The sequence below is a fragment of the Hylaeus anthracinus genome, unplaced genomic scaffold, assembly GCF_026225885.1.
Source record: "Hylaeus anthracinus isolate JK02 unplaced genomic scaffold, UHH_iyHylAnth1.0_haploid 0, whole genome shotgun sequence".
In the NCBI taxonomy this organism is placed as follows: domain Eukaryota; kingdom Metazoa; phylum Arthropoda; class Insecta; order Hymenoptera; family Colletidae; genus Hylaeus; species Hylaeus anthracinus.
Genome location: NW_026533254.1, coordinates 11,003,576 through 11,030,952, shown reverse-complemented (window position 1 = coordinate 11,030,952; position 27,377 = coordinate 11,003,576). Strand labels below are relative to the sequence as shown.

The 27,377-nt window shown below is 34.5% G+C and overlaps 4 protein-coding genes across 11 annotated transcripts; 2 read left to right on the top strand and 2 right to left on the bottom strand.

Moving 5' to 3' along the window:
* Window positions 1-85: 85 nt before the first annotated feature.
* Window positions 86-909, top strand: LOC128896363 (trafficking protein particle complex subunit 1). The gene is made up of 3 exons (XM_054159713.1): window positions 86-291; window positions 402-611; window positions 723-909. Exons 1-3 carry the CDS (start codon window positions 193-195, stop codon window positions 849-851), a joined length of 438 nt encoding a protein of 145 aa, XP_054015688.1. The 5' UTR covers window positions 86-192; the 3' UTR covers window positions 852-909.
* Window positions 910-1,008: 99 nt separating this feature from the next.
* LOC128896349 (E3 ubiquitin-protein ligase RNF19A-like) lies at window positions 1,009-13,147 on the bottom strand. Its single transcript, XM_054159681.1, has 13 exons — window positions 12,787-13,147; window positions 11,111-11,337; window positions 10,893-11,035; window positions 10,582-10,771; window positions 10,191-10,502; window positions 9,965-10,109; window positions 9,742-9,878; window positions 9,497-9,594; window positions 4,398-4,596; window positions 4,118-4,310; window positions 3,878-4,043; window positions 3,619-3,761; window positions 1,009-3,545 (listed from the first exon to the last, which is right to left on the bottom strand). The coding sequence occupies exons 2-13, from the start codon at window positions 11,271-11,273 to the stop codon at window positions 3,302-3,304; spliced, it is 2,133 nt and encodes a 710-aa protein (XP_054015656.1). The 5' UTR covers window positions 11,274-11,337; window positions 12,787-13,147; the 3' UTR covers window positions 1,009-3,301.
* Window positions 5,857-9,231, top strand: LOC128896360 (uncharacterized). The gene is made up of 3 exons (XM_054159708.1): window positions 5,857-7,142; window positions 7,321-7,539; window positions 7,606-9,231. The coding sequence occupies exons 1-3, from the start codon at window positions 7,020-7,022 to the stop codon at window positions 8,554-8,556; spliced, it is 1,293 nt and encodes a 430-aa protein (XP_054015683.1). The 5' UTR covers window positions 5,857-7,019; the 3' UTR covers window positions 8,557-9,231.
* A 908-nt stretch (window positions 13,148-14,055) lies between the features above and the next one.
* On the bottom strand, window positions 14,056-26,930 carry LOC128896350 (fragile X messenger ribonucleoprotein 1 homolog). Of its 8 annotated transcripts, none has more exons than XM_054159682.1 (15): window positions 26,655-26,929; window positions 26,204-26,256; window positions 25,323-25,473; window positions 24,803-24,966; window positions 24,079-24,244; window positions 23,847-23,917; window positions 21,273-21,344; window positions 19,412-19,559; window positions 19,150-19,287; window positions 17,990-18,028; window positions 17,341-17,484; window positions 16,756-16,963; window positions 16,379-16,594; window positions 16,011-16,109; window positions 14,056-15,863 (listed from the first exon to the last, which is right to left on the bottom strand). In XM_054159682.1, the coding sequence occupies exons 1-15, from the start codon at window positions 26,817-26,819 to the stop codon at window positions 15,679-15,681; spliced, it is 2,019 nt and encodes a 672-aa protein (XP_054015657.1). In that variant the 5' UTR covers window positions 26,820-26,929; the 3' UTR covers window positions 14,056-15,678. The 8 variants fall into 8 exon arrangements, with proteins under 8 accessions (XP_054015657.1, XP_054015658.1, XP_054015659.1 ...); XM_054159688.1 differs by having other exon boundaries at window positions 15,686-15,859; window positions 26,655-26,930; XM_054159683.1 differs by lacking the exon at window positions 17,990-18,028 and having other exon boundaries at window positions 26,655-26,928.
* Between the last annotated feature and the right edge of the window lie 447 nt (window positions 26,931-27,377).

The following is a 27,377-nucleotide window of genomic DNA, read 5'->3' as shown; positions in this document are numbered from 1 at the left end:
CTCTATAGCATCAACAGTCGCTACAACTTTCACTATAAACTTGAGAGTTTCTATACCGATGACGTCACTAGTATTAATGTTATCACAACTACAAATGAATGTATCGATGAACACCATTGCGTGTGTCAGACTGACACTGTTAGAATTAGACGTGGTCAAGTAAACAGAACGAAATCAGTGACAGTAGTGACTATGACAATTCATAATTTATATATATTTTCTAAGAATGGAACGTTATTGTATTACGCCGAATGGAATAGGTTGAACAGATCCGGCATTACGAAAGTAGAGGTATTTGTTATTCAATAATAATATTTATCTAACCTCTTCGACGTTAACGTCTTGCCAATTATCTGATAAAACGTTCGCGTTACTTGAATGTAAAATTATGTGAAATTTAGGAAGCTAAATTAATGTACGGGATGCTATTTTCCATTAAATCATTTGTAAGTAAAATATCACCACTGGATCCGAAGGAAGGTTTCTTGTATTATAAAACGAGTAAATACACGTTGCACTATTTCGAAGTTCCGTCTGGGTTAAAATTCATATTGAACACCGATAATGCATCACAAAATGCTAGAGAATTATTGCAGCAATTATATAGAGAAGTGAGTAAACATCCACATAATATTCCTTAAATAAACTTTCATGAGACATTTTTAATAGTGTAAATTTTGACGTCCTTATATAGAATTTATCTAAATAATAAATATTTTCAGGTTTATTTGGAATATGTTGTAAAAAATCCCCTATGCCAATTAAATGAACCCATTCAGAGTGAACTTTTTAAGCTAAAAGTGGACGAGTTATTTAAAAAATCTCCCTTATTTTTAAGTAGATCAATTTAATTTATAATATTTATATAAGGTATGTAATGTATGTAAATATAAGAATGATTTAAAAGTTTGCAGTCTTCCAAATTTAACTAATAATCCAGTGCTATTATTATTGTATGTCTGTATTAAATAGTAATGTAATTGTGAAGAAAAAAAACACTATTACATTTGTACAGCATAAACATATTCTTATAATTTAAAGAAGCATACAATTTACATTATATTTTGTTGTATTTACGAATTTACATTCATCACAAAAGAAATACTATTTTAAATGATACACCTTTGTAATACAATAAACCTTGGTCTTCATACAAAATGTACAATGACTAATGAAATTTGAAGAAACTAATACTATGGTTGTAAAAGTATAATTTTATTCCTTGTGGATTTGTTTATGTTGTTTATATATTAACATATTAAAAATTGCACCCCACTTTATATTAACGAAACGCACTTGTCTAATTTATATATTTAAATCATTATTTAAAATTCGTAAAAATATCGGTAAAAATGCATACTTTTTAAAAATTTGTTTCTACATAAGCTTGCCTTTTTTTTTTATATTTTGTACCGTGTACTATTTATTCTAGGCACATTTTCAAAATATGCATTATTTAACTAAAATATCTACTGTGTATATATAAACATGATATGGCAGCTCATGTCATATTTTGCAATTCGGTTTTCTTGAATTCACACGTCCGTTTACATACGTATATGTAAACTCCTATGAAAACCTGTCCATAGAAATTTACTGATTTGGACGTATGACATCAGCTTATCCAAATAGACAACATAGCTATTACTTTTAAACATAAACATACATATTTGTATATATATTAAAAACAAATATATATATCTATATGTTTGTACGTATGATGATGAAGATAATTTTACAAAATTATTTACATATATTTAAATTCTTTCAAACTTAAGGCCATAAGTTTCTTGAACGTAAAATTGCAAAAATATTTCCATAACGCGCTTTTTCTTTATTGTGTTTGTTAGTGACTCGTAAGTAATATTATGTAAATGTGTATATATGGGCAAGAAAAACAAACCAAAGCTGTCGACATGCCTAATAAAGCATCAGAAATTATCATATATAAATCACTGGAAATAAGAATAAATAAATACAAGCAAAAAGTAATAGACTACCATAACCCTTTCTTATGGTAATGTTAAATTTTTCTCCTAAAACACTATACATTCAATGTAAAGGCATACTCATTGCCTTTAGAGATGTATTTCATATATTATGTATATTTTCATACATCGAGGGACAACATTTAGAAAATTTGTTCATATACAAAGACTTATAATACTTGTACACCTGGAGACATGATTGACGAATTGACGAGTACGTTATCCATAGTAAATAATAATTGTTATTTGATGTAAAATGCAACATTATAAAGACTCCACGAAGTTGTCAATACTTTCTGTTCAACTTTTTATATAATCACTCTGTGTTATACCACGCGACAACGATGTCATTTTTTGTCGAAGTTGGGATTTACTAACACTGCGTTTGTATACAAGAACATAACCTACACGCGTTACAACGATTTTCATTCTCACTTCAGAAGGTGCTGTCATAAGATGAAAATGATTCATGTTAAATTTATGTCAACTGTTTATAACAAACTTGAGGCCTTTTAGCGTATGCGAGTGTCAAATATTTTTTACGCGCACACATTTTGGAAATATGAATGCATATACTGTTTACTTCGATATACTTTGCTTCGCAAAGTTAATTTTAACTTGTTCCCTCTATTGCACTCAAAGTACGTTTATACCCGGTATGCATAAATATAATAGAGTTCTGCAAATGTAGTCCGTTACCAGATTTGTACCCGCCAGTATCTATCAATAACCAGGGTCAATTTTGAGCGAAATCTACAAACTTTCGAAATCTCCGTTGTGTTATACTAACCGTGGCGTGTAGAAATTTCCAGACAGTTACTTCCGTTAAATGTTTCGTTAAACTCATTCTTGTTTGCCATCTCTAATTAAAAATTAGAAGAACTATCTGAAAATTTTTGCACGCGACAATACGCGCCGGGCGAGTCTACTATAAGTAAAGACAAAAGGCATAGGTATGGTCGAGGAAAGTGACAATCGACCAGATGAGTCTCGTGTAAATGCATGATTGGCAGGTTGTGGGCTAAACTATGGTACACCCGCCCGTTGCAGTGCTGGAGCGACTACTAATTTATCCTGATCGATACATGAACGATACACGCTCTAATCGCTTAGTCCATCCATCGGGTGAACGGGTGGCTAGTTAAACCATAACCCGCCCGTTGCAGAACTCTAATATACAGTAAGCTCAGAGTACGCACACGGTGTACACTTAAATACATATATACACACATATGTAAATACGTATCTACACGTCCCGTATTTAAAAGATGCGTGTACATCGTTATTAGAGAAACAATCAGTCTTTCCATTTTTTAAGAGGGTACATCCTCTTCCGCGTTACTAGCTTTGCAGCCCTCGTCGGAAGATGACACACGAGCAGCTTTATTCTGTGCTCCTGCAGGAGACGGTTCTTCTATCACTGATAATCGCTTCTCGCGATCCGCGGTTACAGTCGAGCTATAGAGGAATACATTCCTTAACGTGGCAACGTTGACTCGTTCCCGCGATACGTTGTCGTCCGCTGACGAGTCAACCTTCGAATCACTGTTACCATTTCTGAAAATCATAGCAAAAATAACAGTAATGTATACGAATGTAGAATTAAATTAATATTTAAGTCCAGTCATACTTCGAAGGTTTTTGAGCATCTGTTTCCGGTTCCGTCTCCTTATTGCGCTTACGTCGTCCAGCGCTTGAAGGAACGCAAAGCTGCGCGAATGTTCGATTTTCTTGAGGTTCCGTCGACGCCTTTGGACCCAATTCATTCTTAAGCTACGATAAAAAAAAAAAAACATATGAGAATTATGAGTTTGTGGTTTCTTATATAAATGTATCTAGTACAAAGCAAGGTAGAGCTATGTATCAATTTAATCTTGAAAACGGGGTACCTTAAAATTTTGAACAGAACCCGCCAAGGCTTTTGTGGATGCCGTTCCATCATCCAAAGCAATAGATGCGTTCACCGACTTTTCTGACAAACTGGTCGTAACAGACACGGTTTCGCTGCACAAGCTGAATCGTTGTGTAGACGTCACGTCCGCTTGAACCTCCAATCTGTTCGTAACATATGTATAAGACGTAATTTTCAAGCTACTGCATGTTATACAAATGAACAAACCACACTTTACCTCTGACCACCCGGAAGAACACTGGAAGCTATACTTCCGGCAAGACTAGTGCCAGCAAGAGCTACATTGCTGGCGCTCTCACGATCATTTTCTCGACCCAGCTTTTCCAACTGGCTTCCATAGAGCGAAAGCGATGCTTCCCCTATCGAAGGGTTACCGCCACGGTGACTCGCGACGTCTATCGACGCTGCATCTGCGATACAAAATTACTGTTGTAATTAAGTTCGAACATCATTCATTAAGAGTGGAGAGATTTAAGGGAGAGGATTAATATACTTACCTCCACCGTTGCGGGCACCCAAAGAGCCCATCAGTTCGTTCTCGTCATCGAAATCAAATCGAACACCCGTGCCATTCGTGGAAACACCACAACCCCCACTTCGACAAAGAGAAACTGGGACCACTCCATAAACGTAAAATAATAAAACGGGCACGCCGATACCCACAGCCAGTCCTGCTAGTATTGGCGACACTAACACCTGTAACAATCACAAGAAGATAAAATATTAATGTAAATGTTATTATCTAGAAATATTAAATATTAAGATTCGTTTGATTTTATACTGGCGGCAAAGTTCGCTCGATACTGACTTATGAAAATTTAACGGCAGAAAAAGTCTGATATATCGCAAACTTTCAAACTTAGGTGAATCATTGTTTCGTAACGCGTAGTTTCGTACTGCCGGAAGTTTCTCAATGCGCGCTGGAGAATTCAGAATTATGTACTTTCTTTCGCGGAAGCACTCTTTCTCGGGAGAAGCGCGCAATAATTCACAAAATGTTTTAAGTGCACTCTCATAAGTCATTTATACTTTATGTATACTAGCACAAAAAAGTATGCAAATCGTGAATGCGAGAGAGTAACTTAATTTCAATTGTAAATCGCTCGTATTTACATAATTTTATCATGGAAACTTATTACAATTGTGTTATAATTATTTTTCAACTACGCGTCGTTGTACAAGTACGCAAGGAAAACGACAAGCCTGAAAAGAAGTTGCTCATTTAAGCCACAGTGCATTATTATGCGCAAATAATAGAAGATTAATTATTTTCATGCATATTGATCCTCAGTGAAGCTCTTGAGGATTATAATTCTTATTTGAATGTTTCTAACGATAAGCACCAGTGGCAAGAAGGGATATGTCAATATTTATCCCCGGTATTATAAGAAATATTTATTACGAAGAGTTACGGTTAATTCCTGTCCAAGACCTTGAGCAATTATATACTCTGTACGCATATAACAATGTCAGGTACATGTAAACGTATGGCCCCTAGTATCACGCCACTGGACCGGTACGCTTCAGCGCAGAATTAACATCAAGGGAAAATATTACACTAAAGCTTTAAAAAGTTGATTTTTTTTTTTATCGACTCTCAGAGTATATAGGCTTAGGATTTTTCGCGAAAAGTTTTATTTTAAAATGGAACGAAATCGAGTAGACATAGGCATTCAGAGACACAATTGCCCTTCAGATCCGACAAATTGGAGCAAGTACATTAAGGTAGACGGAAAACGTCAATGTTTGATAATCAAATTGGAATGGTTGAGGAAAAACGTAGGATAGCTGTGCGAAGAAGAAACCCAAAGTAAAATTTGTAGCGCTCCACGAGAAGTGGAAATTAAATTTTTTCTTGAAGATAGACTTTTCGTTCAGATGGGAGGAACAAAGTCTCTAAATTTTAAAGTAATATTTTCCTTCTCAGTTGTAATATTAACCTTTTAACAGCCACGCTCGAGTGCACTCGAGCACGTGTACCAATATTATCCTTGGTGATCAAATTAGATGAAGCATGAGGTACGGTTTTTGCGGTCAATTCTGAAATACGTTTTACTTCCTCATTTAATTTTGATAGATATTTATAAGTATGTTCGAAGTAATTGTGAAATGATTTTAGCAAGGAAGCTCTCTTTACTCAACGTAAACGAACTCATAAAGAAATAGATGTTGCCATTGTGATCAAATAAAAAGAAACCCGTTTAAACAATAAAACTTTCCAAGTTATTTGTCCCCATCATCAAAATGACACTTTCACCGTGCTTCATAAAACTTGGAACAATCATACAAAATGTTGAAAAAAAAAAAAAAAAAAGGAAAAAGAAGCTTCCAGGCTGATACCTAGCGATTAGTGGCGGTTACAAAAATAATTCGAAATAATGGTATATTCCGGTCACGGCGAGCCGAAGAGGATTACGGGCGCGTCGCGGAGGCGATCTGTTTTCCAGATTTCCATCGAGCGTGAGGAAAAGAGCGTGGCGGGCAGCGGAACAGGAGGTGGAGAAAGTGCACGGCGGAGCAGGAGGTGTGAGAGGTGCGGAAGGAAGGATATTGATCGGGCGGGTTAGGGAGTGCGCGCATGGGAGATATCCTCTCTGTCCCACCCTGCCTGCATCCACCTCTGAGTGGGCAACGACGGAGGAGCGTGTCCGTCGTGTCAGTTCGTACTTTAAGATCCACACTGCGCCACAATCGAAGGGGTTGCACGGGCACGAAAGAGTGCCGCGGGCGAATCAAGGTAGATAGCTGGGTGCCTCTGCGGCAAGGGTGTGCCGACGACGCTTTGTCCGATATACCCGATCAGAGGACGTCGAACTACGCCGGCCCTCGCGCTCGTGAACCGGTCGACGTAGCAGGAAATAGACGGGACTGCCGGTGGTTTTTCACGAAGCCCAAGCGGTCATCTATGTGAGAACTAGTCGGGAATAATAGGCGCGTTCTGCCTATTTGTCCATCGCGAGCGTCGATGTGCTTTATCAGCGTTGTACGGGGAGCAGACGGACGCACGGGACATCATCGTAACCGACGACACAATATTTTCCCCCCATTCGTTCACCTAACGAGCATCGATCTCACGCGTTGACCGCACTAAACAAAAAGCACAAAAACGAGGCGGAACCATGGCGAATTGGCATTGGGGTTGCGAGGACGCGGAGGATTCCTCCAGCGAAACGGAGGAGCAGAAGTCGGAGATTGATAAGCAGTGGCTTGGTGATATCCTAAGGGACTTTCACAGAGAATCGGTTAGTTCGGTAGAAACTATGATTTCCAGTTAACAGTTACCTGTAGGGAATGTCTTGCGCAGCCGTTTTAACCCAGCTACTTAATAGCGATGCATACGCGACGGATTTGAAAAACGTGTTAACGTGTGCAAGCTATTCTCGAAGGATCGTTTAAACATTCTAACCCCATAATGTACAGGTCACGATAATCGACAGTAAGGTTTACTCGAGCTGTTTGAGAAACGTCTTGACTGCCTTGAGCACTATAAGTAGAGTTAAAGTCACGTACGTGTTGGAGGATTCGAATACCACGAAGGATCTGTCTCTGATCGTGAAAGAGCTACCGAAAGATGGGTGCAGTCGTCTCTTCGTTATCACTGGCCAGTTCGACCTGCGGGAAATCAAATTCTACACACAGGTAAGCGAGTAATGTTAAACCCGTCGTGTTTACGATCTATTTACAACTCTGTTTACATCTTGTCAGGTCATGCCCGACTTGAAGGAATTCCAAAAGAAACAACTAGCGTTAGAGGAAAACAGATCGGGCGATGAAATACCCCTGTCGGTACCTGTGTGCTACCACGCGCAGTATACCCCAGCGGAGGAGTCAGACTGCTTCCTCACAACATGTGATTCCATTCTGGTGCTACAGGATCTTCACGACTCGGACTTTTGGAACATTCAATTTCGCAAAGGAATGTCGTACGATCAGACAAAAGTCGCGTTGGAGGCCATCGCGCGTATACACGCGCACTCATTGGCGATGAAAGTCATCGAGGGTCAGTCACTGTCCGAACGTTATCCGTTCCTCTTTCAAACAGCCAAGGCGACGGACTCGTACCAACACTTAGTAGAGCGTGGTTTGCCGCAACTCGCGGAATTTTTGGAAAACACCGGACTAGAGGCAATACTAGAGACTCTGCTCGTGTTACGACCTAAGACTAAGCACATAATATCAGCGCTTCTCGCGCCAGAAGGACCGCTCACACTGATCACGCACACAGACTTCTGGTGCAACAATGTGCTCTTCAAAGACGGTCCCAACGGTCTCGAGTGTTGCATTCTTGATTGGCAGATGGTTACCTATAGCAGACCGACCAACGACATCGCTCTGTTGATAGTAAGTTCGTTGCCGACCAAACTGCGTCGAGAGCACACGGAAACCTTCCTCGACGTCTATTGGAACACCCTTATCAGCACGTGCTTACGCCTCGGTGTCGACATACCCAAGGACTTGGGCTACACGAGGGAAGACTTGAGCAAAGATTACAGGCGATCGCAGCTTCTAGCGCTTCTACTTTGCATCGGATCGGTGGACGTTGCCTTGGGCGATCCCGACACCGAACAACGACTAATCGACGTCCTCAAGGACCTCCACAACGAGGGTGTGTTCACCGACGAGACTGTCACCGCGGCCAGCGAAAGCGATTCTTAGTCACCGTGATCACCGCTCATCATAGTGCCGCAGTGAATTAATACTTCAAAGGAGCAACCGGTAACTGGTAACCGACTTGAACCGGTCAGCGATCAACCGTGGACACTGAAATCGCAATCCAACGTGATACAATTCGCGAGCAAAGAGCTTGTGCCGATATCGGTGTAATTGCGGGTAGCTAAAGAAATTCAAGTCACGTTAAATGTGCCACTACCATGGGAAAGCATAGAGCCGATAGATTTTTGTGTTCGAAAATGTTTGCCAACGAAGAAAGTATTAACGAACATCCGTAGAAAGTTGCGTTGTCGATATACATTTTAAGATAAACATTTCGTTTGCTATACGCGATATTTACACGTCAGCGTAACGCAAGCAAGCAGAACGTCGATAAATATAATACGGGGTTATGATATCGATAATGACTCGAGAGCTAAACGAATGCTAATGGCGCTTGCGCTATAAAATAATTTAGATCTACGGTAATACTTTTATGCCAATTAAGCGCAACAATCGTTCGATTCGAAGTTATTTCTCCGACTACATTTCTTCCCGCAATTATTGTAACGGCTATAAGACCGACATTCTGTTATCGCTAATTTACATACGCAATAATTGTATTATTCTTTTTCTTTGTACAAACTATATAAATAAAATATACCTTGATGTTGTCATGAATTTGTAGAAATATCTGTGTTTACACGTCTAACGATGATTCTCGAAAAATGTCTATGAATAATTATATATTTGTTATAATTGTCACTGGTTTTCCATACTTTCGATGCTTTCGTTTAAAAAGAACACTTTTATAACCGATAGTATCATACGCGACATTAATAACTCTGCCTAACCATAAAATATATTTAATTATGAAAAATAAATATTAAACAATGGACCAAGTTGAATATAAAAGATGAATAAGAAAGGTGTCATTTTCACTTACGGATGCAGTTACGCCACCGACGATGAAGGCATTCCTCTTATGTTTGTTAGCTTTCTCGTACCTTGTGTACAATTCCTTTCCCACCCATACCGGTATACCTGTAGCAAAAAATATATAGTCAAATATTGATACATATTTAAACACCAAATCCTCTCTATCAGTATTACATTTGGCAGTTAATAACATTTAATTTGATATTAACGAGACCATACAAACACATTAAACAATATACATGTTCTACTAACCTATAATCATAGCAGGTATAGCTATACCAGCAGCCAAACCAATTCCGACCGGGGCTCCAACTAAGGTCCCAAGTTGCCAAAGTATCTTCTTCTTTCTAGACCATGGTTTCTTTCCCCAAAAGGTACAGCCAGACGGACTATAAATAAATGAAAAGTCGTAATGTAAAGAATTATGAAAGTAGCATAACATTCAAAGTAAATATTATATCAAACACTATGATACCTTAAGTAATGAAGATCGCTAATCTCTTTCATGCACAACCAACAAAATTCTGCACCGCAAACAGCACAAATCATGTGATTGCAACTTCCATCGTCCATTTTACCAATGAAGACCTGACATCTTGGACAAGGCTTGATGTCATCTCCTATTGAATGAAAATAATTGATGTAGAATATTATATTTTACTTATTTATCCAAGTACATAATACAAAATACGAATACACACTGTGTTGTGAATCGCTCTGACTGAAACTAAGAGACGAACTACGTTCGTAGTACTGAGTCCGTTGAGCTCTGGCAGCATCGCACGTTTGATTAGGATGCCATCGAGCTTTGCAGTGGTAACAGAAGTATGAATCGCATCCTGGCCGTTCGCAACGCAATTTTGGACATGAAGCGCAACCACTGGCAATAACCGCGAAGCTACAATCTGGTGCAGGACACCATCTTGCATCAGATTCTACCGCAAGTACTCTTCGTACCATAAAATCTTCGTACTTTTCCAACTGTGTTTGGTCGTTCAAAATCATTCGGATATCTGCATAAAAGTAAATTCCATGAAAAAAGGTAATTTCGCAACGGTAATATATTCTTTCTCATCAGAAATATAAATTTACCATTCGGATGTAATGGTTCTGAACATTCAGGGCATGCTATATTAACCCTAGATTCTGAAATTTCAACTTTAAGATATTGTTGAAAGCAGTCGTAACAACTACGATGGTGGCAAGACTGTACCACAGGAAAGAAGTCCATTGGAAATTCGGCCAAACACAAAGGACAATCCACCATTCCATTTTCATTACTCTAAAAGAATTATTTAAAAATTGTTGCATTAAATTTAATCATTAGTTAACTAATGTAGTTTGAGTCATATAATCCAAATATATCCCAAACACTTTATCTTACAGATACATTTTATAAATACCTTTCCGGCAGAAGAAAGTACAGAGCCTTTGCTGGAAGCACGTTGTAGATCTATGTTCTGAAATTGTAAATGGCTCGAACCATTACTTACTCTGGCTTCTCCTTTTTCAACATCCGCAGTTTTGCTACCAGTCAGATCTTTAGCTAAAATAATAATTTATACTTAGAAACACAAACAATTTATTCCTATTGTTTATTACATAACATATTATTTATTACCTTTAGTATTCCTGTTACTTGAACTAGGGGTCCTCATAATTCGCCGACCAATAAGAGGACTCGAGTACAATAATCGGCGAAGAGAAAATCGTGGTAATATTCTACGTGGTCTAGGAGCCGTACCACTGCAGCCTCCTGAACTGCTATCATTTTCTTTGAACATCCTGAGAGATATTCGGGTTCACTACAGTCTCATTCTTTGTGTCACAGATGCAAGAAGAATTGATCTGCATTAAATAATAAAAACAAAACAATTAAGTGAAATAGAACTTTCTAAACCAGTGTTTTCCAAATAGTGTTTCATTGAAACTCAAATTAATAATTAAAAAAATAATTTTTGTCCAGTTATTCAAATAGAGTTGTAAACAATTCACGATGTGTAAGTCTGCATTTCGCGATATGAAAATATCCTATATTCTGAATGCCTTATGAGACTCACAGATTAAAGAATGCACAAGTCATTTATAACTAATACTAAAGAAAATACTATAATAAACATGTTTAACATGCGGTTGATTACTTATGCTTCCATAAGAAATGCGTGTGTAGTCCATTACACGCGTAATTACATCGATCGTATTTAACTTTGAAAAACAGGTTAATACAACTTTAATGTTTATACCTTACAACTTGCTAGTCGCCACAGAAATTTTTTTAGATATAAAATATTCGAAATATGATATATTTATTGTCCTTATATGATTTAAACAGAAATTTTGTCGAACGTATTTATCGCGTAAAACATTCAGGTAAACACCTAATTTTATTTTTAATAGTTAGTAATTTATATCAGAATATTGATCATTTCTTGTGAAATTATTTTATATCTAATTTCTTGTAGAGGCGACTGTTCTACTTTCACTAAAAAAGGGAATTATGTAGTCTGTCAAGACACTTGTCATCAATTACGATTTCTCCGCCTTCATGAGATGCATAAATAATCAGTATTTCGAAATCTTTAATGTGTAACATAAAACATTTTGACACACACCGATTTAACATTGGCCGATTTATGCCTATTTCGATGATAATATGGTGGATCAAATAACACACCACTACACAATTGCACTTATTTATCTTTCCATGTAACAAAATTCAAATGTATAATTTACGCTTGACTCGCGACAGAATTATGCGAAGGACGCGTGAATCATAACGAAACAGAAACACAAAAATATCAATATCAAACATTGATTATAAATGTAAAAGTGTAATTCTAATACTGCTGTAACGTGCAGGTTTTCACATTAGTACACTTCACGCTTAATAATTCGTCGTTGGTGCAAACGATGAAACGTAAATCAACGTGACGTATATTTGTAAGAAAAAATTATACTCTTTTCAATAGGTGTAAACATAATTAGAATAATTAGAAACGAAAATTTAACGAGAGATACAAAATAATCGCCATTTGTAATAGGCTCAATGTGCACGTATATTGCATAAAATATACATCCAATATGTATACGTTACATTAAGATTGATCTTTTTATTCGAAACTATTACGAGATTGATTCTAACAGCACAAAATCAATTGTTTTCTTGACGTGATTGCACAAAAGTACACTTGAATTGAATATTGAGAAACCTTACATATAAATGACTAGCACTAATGCAGGTGCGAGAAGTCCTCGAGCAAACAAACTAAAATTCATCAAATCAATACGTAAACGAACCTCGTTTTTGTCAACAAACGCTGAGAAGTCCTACAACACTTTCAGTAACAAATAACAAGGTTACTATTACGGTTATGCACTATTGATAAGTTTCACTTATTTTGTTGGTTAAGGACGTTCACTTGACACAACAGCTGACGGCTCTCGGACTAGAGCCTTGTCACAGACATACTTTAGATGAGAAGCGTACTGAACAAAATTCATGGTATCATCTTCCAATGTCACCACCAGAGGGCTATGATCTATATCTGATTTCTCGCATGTACACTTCTTACAACTCAGAGGTGAGTTTACAATGAAGTTGATAAAGCTTCGGGCCCTCACGTACCCTCACCAACCCTCATAGACGGGACAACGAAGAACTTCTTCATTTCTTAATTTACCTATTGATAAGAAATAGATGAAATACTTTTTTTATAGTTTAACTGTTGAAGAATGGTGAGGTTTATATAAATAGCCTCGTAATATTGTCCTACTTTTATTTAAAACTTATTTATGCACGTACACTTCGACAACCTGTTCTTTGCAGTATCACAGCTGAATCGACAGATTTCTATCAGATAATATGTGTTCAGGTAGTGCGAAAATGATATATCACAATTAATTGAGGAATTTTGGTCTTTCAATGAATCAGCACATTTACTACTACAGTAAACGTGTTAAAAAAGTATATCACTTCGATTTATGCTTATTAAGTTTATGAATTTTATAGAACATACCTAGAGTTCAGATTACTTAAAAGTTAGCTTAGATTACAGAAAAAAAATCATAACAAACTTATTTACATAACCATATCGATATAATTTTGATACATATTACCTTATTGTTATTGGACCCAAGCATTGCTTTTGTCATTTTTACTTGAATTTGAAAATTGCAACACGCTTAACAATTAGAAAAGGATATTTACAAAATCACCACAAACACGTACATAAAACATTTTTAGAATATATGAAGCTACTACCTAAGAATGTTGTTGAAAAAAAGCGCAAATATAAAAAACATACAAAAACCACGATATATTTTTATTTGTTTCTGTTTAGTTAAACGAAACTAAAGAATAAATTTTACAAAACAAATCATTCAAATTATACAGCATTTAGCAATTGCAAATTATCAGAAATCAAATATAATAATATTAATTTTTCAATAGCAAATAATTTCAGAGTTAAGGATGGGAACGAGGGTTTTATTTTAAAACGACTGAGAAGATTAGAAAATGATTATTAATGTTTTGGAAAAATTGTGGTTCATCATACTAATGACCGCTCTATGTACAGAAATGTTTTATTCTTAAATTATGCACAAACTGCAATCAATACAAATGTATCTGAAACAAGCAAGTTGGGGGATATCTCAGTTTTTTGGCTGCCATAAGAATATTCAGATAAAATGGCAGCTACTTTATTAGGTGTCAAGTATTGCATCAACCGCCATGCGTTTTTGCAAAATTCATGAGACACGTCCGATTAGTTGTTGTCATATCCGGAAGAAGAGACAACTGTTTTAAATTGACAGTTGATTTTTAATAGTCACCGATAATCAATTTAAAACAGTTAGCCATATCTATTTTATAGCTTAGTATAGTAAAGCTAATTTATTTTTTCAGACATCCACATTTCGACTAAGTAGTATTATAGTAATAAAGGTATGCGCTAAGTCTGCACTTCAGCTAGATATCATAAAACATGTATCATTCCTTCTCTGGCACATCATACATTGGTATTACTAAGTATACGTTTACTTTCCTTTTAAATCATGCGAAAGAATGCAGAAACGAACTTTATATCAAATTCTAAGTTTGATATAGTATGCTTAGACTGTAATAAAAAAAAAGACTAAATTACGTGAGAAGTGAACCCGGAAATAAAAACCGACTTCTTGTGCACACCCATTTGTGTTCTTTTACAATCAAATAAGTCATTTTAGCATTCATCATGGTATTATTAATCAACACTCAGCATTGAAACATAAAAATCTAGTGTTGTTAAATAATTCTACTAGTAATTGTAAACCAAAAAAAAAAAAACTCATCTTGTGAAGTAAATAGAAGGAACATCATTGGGAACACCTTTAAACCCAGATTTCATGCAGCTGCCGCCTACGATTGTTATGTCTAACAACGGAAATCCATTTTTCTTACATCACATTCAGTTTCGCCCTAGTTATGTCGCAAAACAGTTATATTCAGTGGGTTCTATCTTCGTTTTTCCAAAAACGAATACAAGATAACACAAAACTCGTACTTCTGGCCGTAATGTATGTTTAAACATATTAATAACTTTGTGACAACAAACATTTAATTAGTTAAGGGAATAGAAATAACATTGAAACTGATTACATTCTGCCTTTTCGTACGTATCTTGTTCTTTTGTCATGAGAATATAGCGACACATCTAGACGAAAATTGTTCAAATTGATAATTGACGTACGAGCCACGAATATCCAGGCTATTATTGGATCGTTTCACAAGTGATTAAGAGGTACTGTATAGTACGTCGAAATTACTGTCACACAAGTTGGGAGCTCGGTATAAAAATGAGGCACAGTTTCACAATCAGGGGATTCCTTTTTACCAGATGCTTCTACTATCTCCCAATGAATGTATCCATATATCAAACATGATAGCGTAATAACTATCATTAAACTAAACCATGCATGGATATTAATGTGTGTCCTTAAATGTGTTTAAGGAGAATGACGATTTCTTAAACAACTGTCGTATTCTTATCGGTAGCAAACAGTCTTAACAACGAGCGTAGACTAATCATGTCGCGTTCCATAATCGTGTAGTCCTTGCGTAGGTATGCGTCATGTTATGTGCTGGGTGTTAATAGCTCTCATCAGGTGTAGTGTTATACATAAGTAGCAATTGTCGACCATAATGGTTATTTAGCCACTGGTACCATTAACCAGAGCTTCTTTAGGCTTATTGCTCTGTTGTATACGATGACGAAACCGTTGTTCTCTCTGGCCTTTAGGGCCTTGAGAACTGTTGTTAGTAGCAGAAATGTCATTTGCTGGTGTCCCTTCTTTACTAGTTACGGTTGATTGGTCTCCTGGGGCGGCATTGCTGCCTAAACAAATGCATACATTAACTCTGAATATTTCTGTACATTTAAATATATTAATACTTGTTTCGCATTTAATAATGTAAACAGTATATCCTGGCAAAAACCGATCGTCCTAAAGGGATATTGTACGAGTCTCGTACGTGTAGTTACCTTGTTCACTATTTGTTGGTGTAGAACTACGTTGTCGAGAACGTCGAAGCCGTCTTCGTCTTATGCCTTTAGGTCCACCCTCCACACTTGATACAGACTCTATGCATATACAAACCATTGTGACCATCTTTTAATATTACATTATGAACAAATTAAAATTTACATATATTTAGTCACTTATATAAAAAGCTACTGCATATGTTAGTAGCGTGCATTAGTAGTCGTCGTTGATATTGTTAGTGTTAGATGGTCACAAGTGTTTGCTTCGCAATCCATGTCACTCTCAAAGCATTTTAATTTAATATTCTATTCACCTTAGGACGAAACGGTTGTTTTATGGTAAAGTATTATTTGAATGATATTATTACCTCTATCGATGCTCGAAACATCTTGACTGTCAAGAACTGTGTCTTCATCATCTGTTGTTCGGCGACGCTCGTCTCTGCGGTCTCTACGTTGAGGTGGAGGACGACCTTGTCTACCGCCCATATACCCCGAATTTCCTGCACCTCCTTGATGACCACCTCTTGGAGGTAAGTCTCTTACCCGGTCTTCGCTACCATCTAAGGTATCTCGACGTAACCCTGTAAATGAAATAAACACCTATAATAAGAACTAAATTTAAACGTTAGCTTGAAATAATGAGTTGTGGGCTCTTTGGTACTTCTAGTGCTACAGACACCACTTCTGCCATTACGTTTTTATATGTTCTCTAAATTGTTGATATAATCAGTAATAGTATTACCGGCATTGTGTCTGGTGGGAGCTCTACCTCTGCCACGTCCACGAGATTGACCACCACGGCCACCACGACCTCCACCACCTTCCTCTGGACCAGCAATCATTCCTCGTCTTGCTGGAGGAAAATTGGGCATTGGTCCCGTAGTTGATCCATGGATGCTTCTTAACTGTTGGTCAATTTCTAATTTCTCTTGTCGTAATTGTTCTACTTCCTTTAAAACAAAGACGAACAAATTCTTTAATATATGAAAACGATTAACCTTCGCCCGACGGATCGCAAGTCTCTTCAAACTCATTCCTGCTGGCACTCAACTGTCAACAGTTGTCAGTGAACGTCACTTCACGATTATTTCATACTTTTTAAATACTGTTACAATATGTTATTTCGTGAAATGAAATAATTTCCCATACTGCAAAAACGTTCGTTATAGTTCGTAATCGATATTCAACTTAGCAGCGACTAAGGAATATTATTTTTATATAAAGCATCAAGTTATTATCGGCTATCAGACAATTCGCCGTACGAAGGTTAATGAAAATATATTGTAATATGATATATAGAACATATATATTTATTATGTTGTTATACCTTCAAATGTGCCAAATGATACTCCAGTAACATTTTGGCATTAGCAATACTTTCAACAGTACCAACAAAGACGAAGGGCACCTGACCTTCTTCCCTTGGAATCGTTGGTTGGGGTTCGTTGTCGCCTTCTATTTTCACTCGCACCTGAAATTTTCGATATTCAGAATCATATTGTTAATCTGTATTAACGATAAAAAGTCGTCTATGCATTATTTAATCCTACATCACATCCATACCATCAGTTTTCAGTCACCCTTTGTCTATTAGTTCCATCAATTGATTTGGGGATCAGTCTGTAAAATTTTTCTAAATATTGTTTTGTAACAAATTACGTTAATTACTCTCATTTTCTGAATTTTTTTCCCGAGTATTTTACAAAATAAAATAATTCTTTGATAAACTTTTTCCCGTAAAACTAATAAATTTTTTATTACAAACAATTTTTGACGTAAAACAAATGCATGGACATGTGTGACCTATGCATAAGGTATAACTTTTGCTAACAATGCAGATAAAAAGGACATTATTCATAACTGGGTAGGACTGGCTCGAGTGGGTCATATAAAATTTAAAAGTATTACTAACAATGTATAATTTAGTTGACTGAGCTAAGTGAAAAAATCAAAAACAATGAACATGATATACTTACTCTATCAGTATACATATTCCCACTCGAACCAGTCGTTATCTACCGAGAACAAACAATATATGTATAAAATATACCCAGCCCACAACAAATAATAACCATTTTCAATACAGTATTGATTTTTGAACTTTAAAAATTTTCTTTAAGCATATTAATTTCAATTTATTAAGACATATTTTTAATTGAATAATAAGATTTACATCTGCTCAAAGAATAATGCATTATATTTCAAGTATATTTAAAAGAAATATAGGAAAAATGAATCTATAAATGTAGTATGTCCATTTCTACATAATAATTTTCACAACTATTGAAAATACAAAAAGTTGTTTGTACAAATATTATTTACAAGCATAGTTTATTCGATTGAACATAAACGTTTTAATTTTGCATTTATCTTCTTCAATGCAATTTCTACATAAACAATTGTTTGTTAAACCTAAAAACATGAAAAAAAACGTTCATGTTTAATTAAATAAATTATGCTTGCAATACTACTTTCTTCAATTATTTTTAAAATATGACAAGCATTAGATATCAAGGGTGTCATGCTACAAGGGCGTATCCACACAAAGCAGAGAATTTATTTTTATAAATTTACAATCTCTTTTTAGGAATATTTGGAAGGTGAAGAAACTCATTAAATAACACATATAAGTTAACTAAATACAATGATAGTTAAAACTCTTATTTTAAAACCGGAAATTAAAAAGTATTTATACGCCGATTCGACATGGTACCCTTAATATTAAATATAAATGTTATTTGATTCGGAAGGAGCAATATAATATTATTCGTGACTTTTTCATGACATTGTGTTTGGTACATTCCACGATCTTATGCTGTACTATAGTTCTCCCTCCAACTCATGAAAACTTTTATGTATTTTCAATAGTCTCAAAAATGATTGCATGTATATGATTAATCTAGACATACTGTATATTATTGAAATTAAAAAATCAATAAGAAGACATTATTAAATTTATTTCCAGAGATAATATCGTTTATATATTTTAAAATAGGAGAATTACATAAAATTAAATAACTGTAATTATTTTTAAAAAATATGTCCAAATTAAAATTAAGATAAAAATGCAAAATACTGTAGCAATAATATATCTATAACTTACCAAAGTACTAAATAATAGTACAAATATACTTACTACACCACTCTTGTCCACAATTTCTTGTATTATGCGACCGTTTTTCCCGATTACTTTCCCTACCAGAACACGTGGAACTTGTATAGATTCTTCACTATATTCGAGCATGGAACGAGCCTTTTTAACCGCTTCATGTGTCTGCAATGAAACAAGTATATACCACTTAAGATTTCTTCATATTTTATGATTTCTGAATAAATATATTGTAACTCGATAAAAAAATAACACATTAATTTATAACACAATCACAAGTAATGTATACCTCTCCATATATCTTGAATGTGCAGGAATTTTCTTCTAATTCTATATTCGTTATTCCGTCGACTTTCCTCGCCTGCTGAATATTTGCGCCATGAGCACCAATTGCTAAACCCATCAGGTCTTCACGAACATTAAATTCGTCTGTGTATCTAAAAAATAAAACGTTTTTTTTGTTTTGTCATTATTTAACTTCAAATATATACTTTCCAGCTAAAATTATGCAAGAAGTCGTAATAAATATATATGTATTATAAGTATAACAAACAGTGATCTTAGAAATTAACTTAATGTGATCGATATTGTTGCAGATAATAAACATTATAAATCAATATTTAATTTTAGTACTATCAAATTTGGATCTTTATTAATAACATGCAGTATTATATTATTTCATTAGAGTACAATAAAACGAATATGATGTATTTTAATAGAATTTAATTCCTATCAGTGGCTTGCATCCTGGCAGATAAAAGTGATAATGATAATGTTTGAAAAATGTTTTACAAGGAACATTGAATGTGCATGGCATATGAATGGTGATACTTAAGCACAAATGACGAAACTATCGCTAAATTGAGGACAATTTTAAAACAGTTGTTACATTTTTCTAAACGAACTGTATTAAGTTAAAATCAAAGTTCAATACGTAATATGCAATGCATGTTTAATTTATTTTTCGAAACACTCACACGCATACAACATGTTGAAGTAGACATATAAAGTATATTTTTGATGCAGTAACGAATGTATATAGCGAGAAGATACGCACACAGTTTATGTAAGAATATAACAAAAAATCATGGGTATTAGGAGGATAATATTTAGAATTTGAATGAAACATGCATATGTATTCTTGTTGTAAAAGTAGAAAAATGATTACATTTTGTTTGTAATATATTATAATTTGGGTATTTCCTAAATAGTAAAATGATTCAACTATCATTTAAATACCAGTACCAGTAAAAATTATACTAGGTGGCTATGATGTGTTGAAAATTGTTAATATTTATAGCATAATGATTAGTGTAAAGTTGTGTTAAAATTTGTTCATAGAACTTATAAAATAGAATTGTATACCAAACTGACTTTTTAGCCTTTGCACTAAAACTTAGGGGCATACAATTTATTAAACAAGCATATCAAAATTAATTTTTATATAAATAGAAGTAAATGTACTACCATAATTTTATTTGTACACAAGTGAAATATCTGTATAGAAGCTGAATTATTTGGATGTTTTATTAACTAAAATAAAATATAAAAACTAAATAGTGACACAGTGAGGAGAAAAATTGAAAATATCATAATAGCCTAACAAGTTTTTTAACGTTTAAAATTCCTATTATTTATACAAAATGTAAGTTTCTAATCATTCTTATTACAATTTTGTAAATAAATTATTTACATTTAAAAACTCATAGGATAGAGCCACCAGTTATCCAATTTTTTGTGCAAGACACTTAATATATCAGTGTTTCTCAAACATTGGCAGGCCAGAATATAATTCTTATATTGGATAGATCAATGAACTTAAAACTCTACTCAAACACATAAATATATATATATATATAAAAGAAAAAAGAAAAGAAATGGAAACTGATCACAGCTACACGTTTAAATCGGTTCACTATTTTATCAATTATGCAAAATTTTACTACAGAACAAATAATAAATAGAAAAGAATAAATAATAAATTTTATATGTCGGTGTACTTAAAGCGATTGGGTCTCAGTGAACGATCTACACAACGCCGAAGCATGCACATTTATAGTGTATTTAATTTTTCATTTGAAAAATTCAGCCGTGTAATTTGTCATACAATAAGCTAAACTTAAATCTAAACCACGCTGCTGTGATCTCACCTTGAATTTGTTTTCACTCCTGCCTCAAAGTCTGAGACACGCTGATATATAAAGTTTGAAGATCTAAATTTGCTGAAATGAGAAAGAAACTCTGGTGTAACTCAGTGGAAATTCATGCGTATGATGGCCCTATCCTGTGTCCCTGCCATTCTGTCTGTTTGCTCCTCACCAATAAATTTGTAAATTTTTATTTCACATCCACTTCCATTAATATTTAAATGAAATAAATAATTCATAAAGTCCTCATACCCAACCGAGATTTTAATAAGCTAGAGATGTTGAATTTGTCAAATAAAATATATTAGAAAAAAATTCTTAAAGGAATCCTACATATTTTTATATTTGTATTTTGTTAGTATATTAGTAGTTTAAAAGCAAAACATAACACTCTTGAAACACTCGTTGTTCCAGTTTTTATTACAATTAATAGTTGTTTGGAAACATACCTGTATAAAAATGAATTGGTATCCAGAGTTTGTGTTAGAAACTTTATCCCTTAATTTCTACTGAATTACTAAGATGTATTAAACATTGCTGTCTAATTAATAAAATAATATACAAACCCGTTACTTGTTTTGAAGAATATTGTGTATCTCAATCTAAAAATATAATTTCATTAAAATTGATTTTAGCGATCAAGAATGCAATATGATAAACGGATTTCGAGACGCATAGTGACCTTTATTGTAGGAACACACGAAACGTCTAAAATTACAAAGACTTTTTTGAATTTTTATACAATTGTCAATAGACAAATATCTTGCCTCTTTGAGTTTTGGTTTCAATGAATGAGGATAATTAAAACTTCTCTTATAAAAATAATTTAGTTCACTAATGTTTTGAACAAGTAAAATAGACAGTACAGATACTTAGTACTTGGAAACTTCAATTTTAAACACTAATTTACGTTGATATCAGGAATACTTAACTAATAATTACATTTATTTATCGCTATAATTTCCCTAACTTGTGCGGGAACTTCTTATTTTTATAGGTTTCATAAACATATTTTTGTTGACTTATAAACGTAATAATTCAATATAGAAAAAGCAATAAATAGCAGTAAAAATATTTAAAACATTTAATATACGGAAGTGTATTACCAAATACATGAAATAAAACTGATCTAATCGTATTCTATATAGCTGATAATTGTAATCAGCAAATAATGAAAAGCATAGCATTACCCTATATACAACAATATTATGAAATAAACAAAAGAGTATGTCAGCAGAAAGTGACACTTGCTAAGAGACAGATGATGAAAAGGTACATCGTGTGCAAATTTATTACAATATGCACATCGTGCTCTTGTGATTGGCAAAGGTACGAAAAGTAAAATGACAATTGACACAGAAATTTTTACGGTAAGAACTCGTTAACTGCACGCGGTTCGGGTCCGGTGACACGCAACTAACGAATACACGGCGAGTCCCCAGGATTTGTTTAATCAGCTTGCACTAAATCTGGCCCTATGTCATTGGGAGAAAAGTGATATGGAAAGAGCAAGGGTAAAAAAATAAAGTTGATGTATAATGTATTCTGTGGTGACGAATATCAACATTTACCTGTACTTTGTGTATTCATACATGCTGTTGAATATTAAATACTCGTGTAACTTGTATTTACCGAATCATCAAACATTGAGTACATTAATTCGGTACATATTCTAAATTCGACGAGGAACCCGAGTAAAAGTATTCTGTAGTCGCACAGCTACCGAATGCAACATGCGAATACTTTTAAGCATTCGACTACAAACATGATACAAATTCGTATGGTATGGTATTCGTAATTCGTTTTCGACCTTACAATTTATATCTTCCTCGGTACAAATCGATAATGCCTATCTATCTAATAATACTTCTTACTACTATTTTGTTTCTAATTTAATATACGTTTTATATATTTTTTGTTGTACAGTTTCCTCCTTATATATACTTTCATTATCTCGAAGAATGTTGTACTATTAATCAATGAACATTACCGATTTTCGTCGCGAAAGATTTAATTTGTAAAATCGAAAGCTTTGAAGATAAAAATAAAATCACACATCATTGTATTGGTTGTTTCCTAATGATAAATGATAAAAAGTAAAATTTTCATGCATCGGAATGATGATTCATCATTCACCGATTTGAAGTGTCAAACACCGGTGACTTGGAGTATCGCTCATTCAAGTTAATTTCAATAAGTGGTGGGGGTAACTCGCGTGCAACTAACGGGTCCGTTCGGCACGCAACTAACGAGTTCTTACTGTATATAGATTTTGAAAATGTATTATGTTAAATGTATGAAATATTTTATATACAATCACAAATGTAACATGTGGAAACGAAAATGAAATGTATAATAAACGTTTGTAGTGTAACTACATAATGACATTCATTAAAATTATATGATGTTCAGAAGCAAACATATCAATTAATGACTGGAAATACTGTGAATTTTTTCTGCCAGTAAATGCAAACCACAGACAGGATGGTAACCAGGACAGTGTATGGATAGAGGCAGGTATTAAATGTCACAAGATTTTTTGTTAATTGCAACACCAACAGTAATATCTTTACTTACCCCCCAATCGTTTGAAGTTTAGTCGACTCAAGTTGACGTGCCGCTTCTTCTGTTCTTTTCAAAAGTAATACCTGTAATATATAAACAAACTATTGTATAAAAAATATATATATATATATATATATATATATATATATATATATGTATATATATATATATAATTGTTTTAATACTAGAAGTATTGCGTCATGATGTAGGTACTATTTCAACTAAAATTAACTTTGCCGCTCACCTTTTGCGATAAGTTTCTAAAGTGCATCTCCTGAATCATGGTAATGTTACGATGTAGATTTTCATGACGAGAGATGGCCAGCAATACTCCTCGTTCAGGCACATATCGGCACACTGCCGCCCCTATCGCTCTTTGAAATTCCTTATGTACATTATCCATTTTGGCACTATGAACATAAAAATATATTTCTGTAATATCATGTGCTTTTACCGAACATACTTTTAACCCTTTCGCTATAAAATTCAGTACATTTATTCTTGTTTACGTTCTACGTCTACCCTTACGCCTACAATGTTGCTGAATAACGCTTTCTTTTATTTAGTTTCGAACGTTCTTTCTTCATCACTCAATTGTGCCTATATGTACACACCAACACAGTTTTACTGAAATGAGTAGGTTTAAACTCGCGTATGTTTTCCTGTAAACGATATCATTTGTTTTGCGGTTCACCTTTTTTGTACATTGCTTTCAGCGAATGTAGAGACAAATGAATTCTCAGTCATTCAGACCTATGTTATATTATTCTATTTATTATTGCGTCATGTTGTGTAAAAACGTTAATATTAAGGAAACAAAGCGGTAAAATGTAACCCCAAGACAAAAACTATTTACGCTCATTTTTTAGAGCAACGTCTCATTCAATAAGAGCGTTCAAACGGAATAGACTGCCATAGCGAAACGATTAATTATAAATGCGATAGAATAATTAGAATGTAATACATACAAATCTTTTAGATCTTCAGGTACTTCCATTTCGATCTTGTGAAATGTATTTTTGTCAATAGGGGGATTAGGATTTTTTGCCCTCAGTCGCTCACTAGCTACAATTTCGGTATAAGCACATTCCCATCCTAGATATTCAACTACTTGAAAACCACCTTTGATCATCTGAAACATCAATTCTAATCTGTAAATAATGTTTATAACTGAAATTGGTAGGAAATTTGTTGATAAATGTATTAAAATACAACATTAACACATTGAATGCTTTGTTATAAAAAGCATCATGAAATATTTCATATTATCATATAACTGAAGTATCTTTAGAAACTGGCATAGCATTCGATGTGTTAATCAATAAAGCATATGTATAGTATTTTAATCTATACTGATAATTACTATGTATGAACTTACAAGTAATATATTTGTATAATAATGATTATCAGTATGAAAATTAAATACATCTATATACTTTTCTGTATAATTAATACGTAAAAATAGTAAGAAAGTTTGTTACTACTGACCTTAATAATTGCCTTCCACCATCCACACGCTTCATGTTCATTGGACCTAGAAAATACCTCGATTTCCTGATTCTCCTGAAATTCTGGTTTTGGACCATCCTTAGGAGGTAGCCGTACTTGAGCAAATGGAAATTTTGATTCCGGTTGCCAACTAAAATGTAACACATAAATTTTGATCACGTTTCAAATAAAATGCATATAAATGGTTTTTATAATGTAGCACCATTTTTTTTTAAAGTATTTAATCTACACATTATGTGTAATGTATATTTATGATTGCTTTTCGATTAAAATTTTGTTTATGTATCTTGATAAGATAAATGCAAGATATATTATTTTAAAATATATAGATTTCCTTCAAGATACAAGCATTTCCTTTACAGAATTTCTCAATTTTAAATAATGAAGGTACTATTGCGATATTACTATTTCATAATATTTAGTTTGAATACTACATTTTTTTAGAGTTTTAAAAAAGCAAAACAAAAATGCTTATTTTTTTTAATATATAAAAACGTAAATAATAAAAATAGGAACTCTTTCGTAGAATTCATAATAAATTTCGAAAATTCTTAATAATATTTACAGATGAACAATCACATTTTCTTGATTAATGTTTAAAAATAGAATAATGCGTCAAGAGAAATCGAAAATTTCAAATCCTTAAATGTTGATATCAGATAACATTCATATAAAGTGATAGATCTATCGATATCATTGGATTAAGTATGAAAAGCATAGGAGACAATGCTGTTGATAAAAATAATATAATCTGTCTGTCTGAGAAGACTACACTGTCTGCATCAGCACAGACTACCCTAGTGGCATCTTACAATTTTCAGTGTTTAAATTGCTTTTGACAAGGTGGAAATACAACTTACTCATTTTCGAAAGTTACCAGAACTTCGTCTTCAAAAACATCGCTGACAAAGGCCTGGAAAAAAAATAAAATGTAAAGCATGTAAAGTCACTCGTCGAGAGATCAAGGAACGAAGCGAGTGGCGTAAGAAGTTCGGGCATAATATCGAGACGCGTTCGGTCTATCAGTGAGAGCGCCGTTCCTAAAATTCCGTCATAAGGAAAATGCGTTTTCGTGAATCGTGAGAACATCGTGACGAAACGCAACATGAAAAGCTGACGAAAATCACGCCCTGTCAAACGAGACATGGCGTCGGAGGAAGCCGCGTTACCTCGCGAACATTTGAGGGCCGCGCTTTCGCGAAGTATGGACGTCTCTTTCGTGAGATTAGAACCGCGCCATGGGCCGTGAGTTGATCTATCCACGGCCTCAATCCTCAGCCCTGCTTTTTGTATACTTTTCACAGAACGAACCTTATAATATGCTCCGTTTTCGCCGCATACTTCGACTGTGAGATCCTCCATCTTGCTTTTGTGTGACGGCTCGCTTCCTTTGCAGCAGGCATGCTGGCGAGCGGGCAGCTGCACGAGTTCGAGGCTGCAAATTCGTTGTTCACCAATCCCGCAACTCTTTTCCATGACGCGGCCTCTTTATTGGACGGACTCCGTGCAGTGTTACCACTTTCGGCGTCGTTAATTTACGTTTGAAAGAACTTGGGATAATTGAAACACGTACACCCGCTGACAACAATTTGTGCCACGAGAGGGGAAAGTCACCAATTCAGGATAGCCCTTCCTTCGTCCTCGTAAAAGAGAGATGGGAGTATAGAAATTGTCCTGTGGCGACCTCTTCAACAAAGTGTAAAATATCCGCCAGATGGCCAAGTTGGTCATCCGCCGTTTGTATACACAGTGAGACACCTGTAGGAACAAATGAACCTCATGCTATATCGATAAAGAAGTAAAAGAAAAGAACGCGTTAATAATTAGTGGTGCGTCTGGTAATTCGCGTCCGATTTGAAATAATTTGCATGCTTTGAATTAGTATAAATTGCTCTTATGAATAGGTTTTTAAGGTAAGCAATATTTTGTTAAGATGGTATCAGATTTAATTACGAACAGTCTTGGTAGCTCCATCTATTTTTTTAGTCGCGCGACTCTTAGAAACGTATGGCAATGAAGATGGGTATGGCTGTC